Raw genomic sequence first — 5275 nt, 5'->3', positions numbered from 1 at the left:
AAGCCGGGGGCTGAGTGCATGGGCAGAGGGCCTGGGGGGATGCCGGGGTGAGGTCCTCCTCAGCACCCTGTCAGATCGCCTTGCCAATGCTGTCCCGTGCCCATGTCTTCTCCAGCATCCCAGTGCCAGTGTCCTTGCCCCTTTATACCCCCCTTTTTGCCCTGACAACAGGTCCTCCTCTTCCTCCCGGTACCCTGGGGGTCTCTGCAGACAGTTCCCCTCCCTGCGCTTCTCATTAACACCCCTCTGAACAGGCGCAGACACCACCAGCAGCTCCTTTCCCCTCCAATCCCCTCCCCTTCCCTTCCATAATCTATCTACATATTAAAATGAGTTTGTCCCTGATTTACATGCGTAAGAAGGGATGTAATAATGAGGACGTAGATTAGAAGATTTAGCACAATCGTTTGTGTAGATTGTGTCCCATCAAAGGGCAGCTCTGACGAGCCGAGATTAAGGAGCAAACAGCTGCCGCTGGAATTCAGTCCATTTGTTTGTTTGCTGTTTTCTCTCTTGACTCCAGGAAACAGTCTCATTAACATGCAAGTGATTTGCCCCTTAAGCCTTTTCCTGTTTATTATTGGGGGAGTTGCTGACGAGGGCTTTGTAGAGTCCCTGGCCCACTTCTGAGAGATCGACGTGCAAATCAAGATTAAAATGGGAAGTAATTAAAAACAAAGAAGGGGCCATGACACCTTGGTCCCCTCTTCCCTTTGAGGGGTCTTAAAGTTAGGGCACCGGGAGAAGGTGTGGGGTGGGAGGAAAGGGAGTGCTGCCCACCACGCCTGTGTGTTCCGGCGGGTCCCTCTTGGCCACGGCGCCAGGCTCTCCCTTTCTCCTGCTCTCCTCCACTCCCCCCTCTGCCTCCCCCCTCCTCAAAATGTCTGGCTGTCTACTAAACCCATTTGCAGCCTTTGCTTCAACGGCCTCATTTGGCGGCACCTTCCATATGGTCCCTGCTTGCTCCCCGCCACGGCCTCGGGATGCCGGGCAGCGCGCCCCGCACAGGCTGCTGCTGCCTTCACATGCGTGGCCTCTAGCCCGGGGCCGTCCGTGCCCTCTGCCCCCTCAGCAGTGGTGTCCCCTTCCAGCACCATGACCCCACCAACAGACCCTGCAGCCTTCAGCATCTGCGGTGAGTGAGGGACTGGGACGCGCAGGGATGGTGCAGCGGCCACGCTCTCAGGCACGGACAGTGATGCACCGGGGGCTCCTCATGCAAGGGTCTCCTGGAGCCGCTCCGGTTGTGAAGGGTAGCTCAGGTCACTGGAGCAGCACTGGGAACAAGCTGGCACAGTGTCCGTCTTTCAGTAGCACTCAGATTCAGCTGGGTAACTCTGCCGCGGCCCCGGGCGGACGCCGCTGGTGAGCACAGACAGTGACGGCACGCTCATCCGCAGGCTCCCAGGGTCCGGTGCACCCTATCCGCAGCTGGCTAGGGATGCCAACCGTGAGGAATGGCACGAAGGATTTCCTGGGCTGAGAGAGAGACTGTCACATAAATCCCCTGCAAAGCAAGCAGCCCTTTCTCTTCATTTATCAGAGCGCCTGCTGTATCCCCTGCAAGACAAGTAAAAATATAATGAAGCCTAGAAACTTGCTCTGGGAAGCAGTAATGGTTATTAGGTATGTGCCTACACAGACAAGCAGGGACAGATGCGGGTTTGCTGTGGCTGGCAGCCGGCTCCAGCCTGGCAGCACCAAGCTGTGCTGGAGCATCTCCACACCCAGCCTCATGTCTGGACCCCCCTCAAGGCTCCTGGCTCGGACACAGCTGCTCCTGGACCCAAGGTGGCTCCTGCCCAGGAACGCAGCATGCTTGCACCTTGCTAAGCAGACTTGCACACCTGTGTGCATGCATACCCTCAGTGCCAGGATGAGGCTGTTCACCGGGTGCTACCACACGACATTGAATGGTTATGAAATTTGTGACCTTCTTTCACGGTTTTCTTAAGCGCCTGATGTTGACAGGCTGCTGCGCACCTTTCCGTGGGGCCCAGGGCCAGCAGGAGCTCAGGACAGGCAGCCCACTCTAGGCTAGCCCAAAACCTCTGGCCCAGGGGGACTGGCCATTGTTATTGGTGAAGTTACCCAGTTATGGCTGAAGTTAGTTTCAGGCATGACCAGGGAGAGACTGCAGCACTGCAGATATGTGATTGCAGATTGCATTGTAATGAACAGGTGTAGGAGAATCACAACGCGCGTTTTAAGTACTTTCTAACCTGAGCACTTTATTTTTATAATCTTGGGGCAGAGCTGCACAGAGGATTGGTCAGGAGGAGCTCACTCTCCACCTTGCTCCAGTTAGCTGTCAAGTCCAGAGGAGCTCATGCCTTTCATAGGATCAGCTGTCTAGAGCAGCAGTGCCTTTCCCTCAAACCACTGCTGCTACTTGCCAGGGCAATGCAGCAAGGAATGACCAAACCAAAACGTGGCCGGCCTCGATGTTATGGCATTGCGCAAAGTAAACAAGATGGTGGTCATGATTCTTACAAATACCCAGTGTTGCATACAGACAGAATGACAGGTGCGTTGTTGTTAATTCCCTACTGCCGTTTCTAACTCCTTGGCCAAAACAATTAATGCAATAGTTACAGTCTTTGCTTTTTCAAACTCAGAAAATGGCATGGCTTCATTGCTCACCCAGCTTTTTTCTTGTGTTTGTTATGACAGTGCCAAGCAGGAGAAGAGCATTTTCCCAGCTGGGGCACTACCTGCAGGACAGCAGAGTGTGGTACAGCTGGAGTGGCCAGTAAGGTTCAAACAAGGTCAGGGATAGGAATAAGTATCTTTTCCTGTCTTGTACCTGAATAGCCACCGGATTCCTCTCATCTACTCTGGCGCTGCCCCCGTACCCTTCCTCCTCCTCTCCAGGAGGTACCTCCCCAGCCAGCAGCCGGGCTCCAGCGGTGCTCCCCTAAGAGGTGGCCATGTGCAGTCCCAGCCGGGCCCTTGACTTCCCCAGTGAGGCAGCGCTCGGCCATACAGCGCCTCGCACGCTCGCCCGCCGTGCAGCCCTGTTGGCAGGGAGGTCTCCAGGCAGCAGCAGCAGCAGCAGCAGGGTCCCACCAGCAATAACACTGCCTCTCTCAGCACAATTTTTCAACCTGTAACAACTCAGCTCTGTTGCAATTGATTTTCAGTGGATCATTGAAAGCTGCTCCATCAGTCTAGCCCTAACAGATTTCTACTGCCTGCTTCTCTGTTGGTGGTGTGTTTTTTTTCATTTCCACAAAGATAGAGTTTTGGTTTATAATGGGATGAGGGTTCTGTGGCTTGGGCACTTACCCTCATAAACACCTGAGCCCTTTTTGCTCAAACACAGCACAGTCAAAGCAACCACCACTTCCTTGGATAGAGATCAGATCTGGAGAACTTCACACTCCCAGACTGAAAGAGTTATGAGTGATTAAGAAAGCAGCTGATAATAGAAATGCTTAGTCAACCTTGATGTAAGTCATTTGAGCGCTCCAGCTCTAAATGGGAATGAGCCAGTGAAATCAATGTGCATCTGCAGCATGCCCGTAAATAAACAGGGAGCTGCAGGAGAGCACTGCTCGCCCGCAGCTCATGTCACCATCCGCAACACCATCACACAGAGCACCCCTCCCAAGCTGGTCCTCCAGAATGTGCTGATGGACCCCAAAGAGCGGAGCCAGTGCTTCAGCCAAAGGAAAACACATGATGAGGGGGGGAAGGCTGGAAGAAAAACACTCATAAATTGAGAAAAAAAAAAGAGCTGTCCCCCCAGGACGGTCTAGAGATTCACCCTGAGATGGCAGGCACAGGGGAAACTCTGGGAAGTGGTGGCTTTACCAAGCGGACAGAGGGGGACACTGAGTCCCCCAGCATCTCATAGGCTCCTGCATTATGTGTGCAGAGGGGCCCATGCCCAAACCTCCTGCTGTGGTAATAAGCACTTGACTGAGAAAAGGGCAGGCAGAAAAAAAAAAGAGGGGCCTCGTGGGCCCGGCTGCAGCATGCGCCACCGTGTGAGCTGGGAAGGTGGGGGAGTCTCAAATCCCTGGGGGCCAGGCCGGCTGCCAGGACCCAGCTCGCTCCCCAGCACGGCAGCAGCACAGCCCCTCTCTCCTCACCTGATGACACCCTTTGCGGGGCAGGGGCTGCCTGCAGCCTCTCTTGTCGGGGCTTGTGCTCCAAATAGCTGCAGGCACAGAAATGCCACATTTGATGTGCACCTCCTCTTGAGAGGTCCAGGGGGTTTTTGGGACCTTAGGAGGGTCAAGGGGGCAGGTCACATCTCCTAACTTGCCCCTCTAGTTGCTGGATTTTTCATGCACCAACTTTGCCAGACCTGTGCTGGGCTGTTGCTTTTCCTCTCTGTCAGGAATAAAGTATAAAGTCATCCTTCTGGACACAACAGAGGGATTTTTAATCAAAGCCACTCCAATGCAGGCAGCTTTTCTCTTCAGCGCCAAGAGATCTGGCTCACCCACCACTGCATCCTTCTTCTCTCGACTATGATTATTGTTTCATTACTATTGCTATTATGTCATAAATTGACGTCTTGTGTTCCTGTTTGTTATCCGGGGATTCTGCTCTAATCTTGGCGATCGCTAATGCAGTGTAAATCCAGTGCGCTGGGTGATAATCTGGCTACAAAAAAAAAAAAAAAAAAAAAGAAAAAGACTTTCTAGGCATAATCAAAACCTTTCACTTTAATATTGCGCACAATACTTTTACTGTGAAATTGCATTTCCCTCGGCCCTTCTTCTCTGTGGCTCAGAAAGATACTGTGCTCTGTTTGTGTTTAAATAAAGCCGGTGCTTGCTGGGCTTCAGCACGCAGGGTGCAGGATCCGGCCCCCGGCACAGCAGAGAGCAGTTTGTGGCCTGGGCTCCGGTGACATCTGAAAGTTGGCAGGAGCTCTGCTCCCTCCCCGGCCCCGGCGGGGAACGTCTCCCCTCCGCCAAGCAGAGCTCTGGAGGATGGGGGGTTTTGGGGTTGCGTTAATTCCCCACGAGAATTCATGCAATACGACTCATTTTTATAGGTAGTAACGAATACCCGCGGAAACTCCATTTTCCATCTAGGCGTATCTTCACGCTGTTAAGGTGTGCTCACAACCGAGGCGGGCCTGGGTCAGCGAGCGCGGGGCGTGTTTCAGCCCCCCGGTCTCAGAGACGTTAAGAGCACACGGCGCAGAAAGCACGGCACGCCAGGGAGAGAAAGCGCGGAGGGCGAGATGATGTGTTAAGGCAAGTCGGCACAAATATTAAGCAACAACAGCCCCCCCCCCCCCAAAGCGGCTTTT

General features: G+C 53.7%; 1 protein-coding gene across 1 annotated transcript in view; it reads right to left on the bottom strand.

Annotated features, from left to right (window-relative positions):
- Nucleotides 1-323: 323 nt before the first annotated feature.
- LIN52 (lin-52 DREAM MuvB core complex component) overlaps nucleotides 324-5275 on the bottom strand; it is a 70458-nt gene continuing 65506 nt past the window's right edge. Inside the window, exon 6 of the mRNA XM_010583702.1 lies at nucleotides 324-1479. Coding sequence (XP_010582004.1) covers nucleotides 1436-1479 — 44 coding nt within the window. The 3' untranslated portion in view covers nucleotides 324-1435. The remainder of the gene's footprint in view (nucleotides 1480-5275) is intronic.

Source organism: Haliaeetus leucocephalus, unplaced genomic scaffold (genome assembly GCF_000737465.1).
Source record: "Haliaeetus leucocephalus isolate CR32 unplaced genomic scaffold, Haliaeetus_leucocephalus-4.0 Scaffold932, whole genome shotgun sequence".
Lineage (NCBI taxonomy): Eukaryota > Metazoa > Chordata > Aves > Accipitriformes > Accipitridae > Haliaeetus > Haliaeetus leucocephalus.
This window is presented reverse-complemented; position numbering and strand designations above follow the sequence as displayed.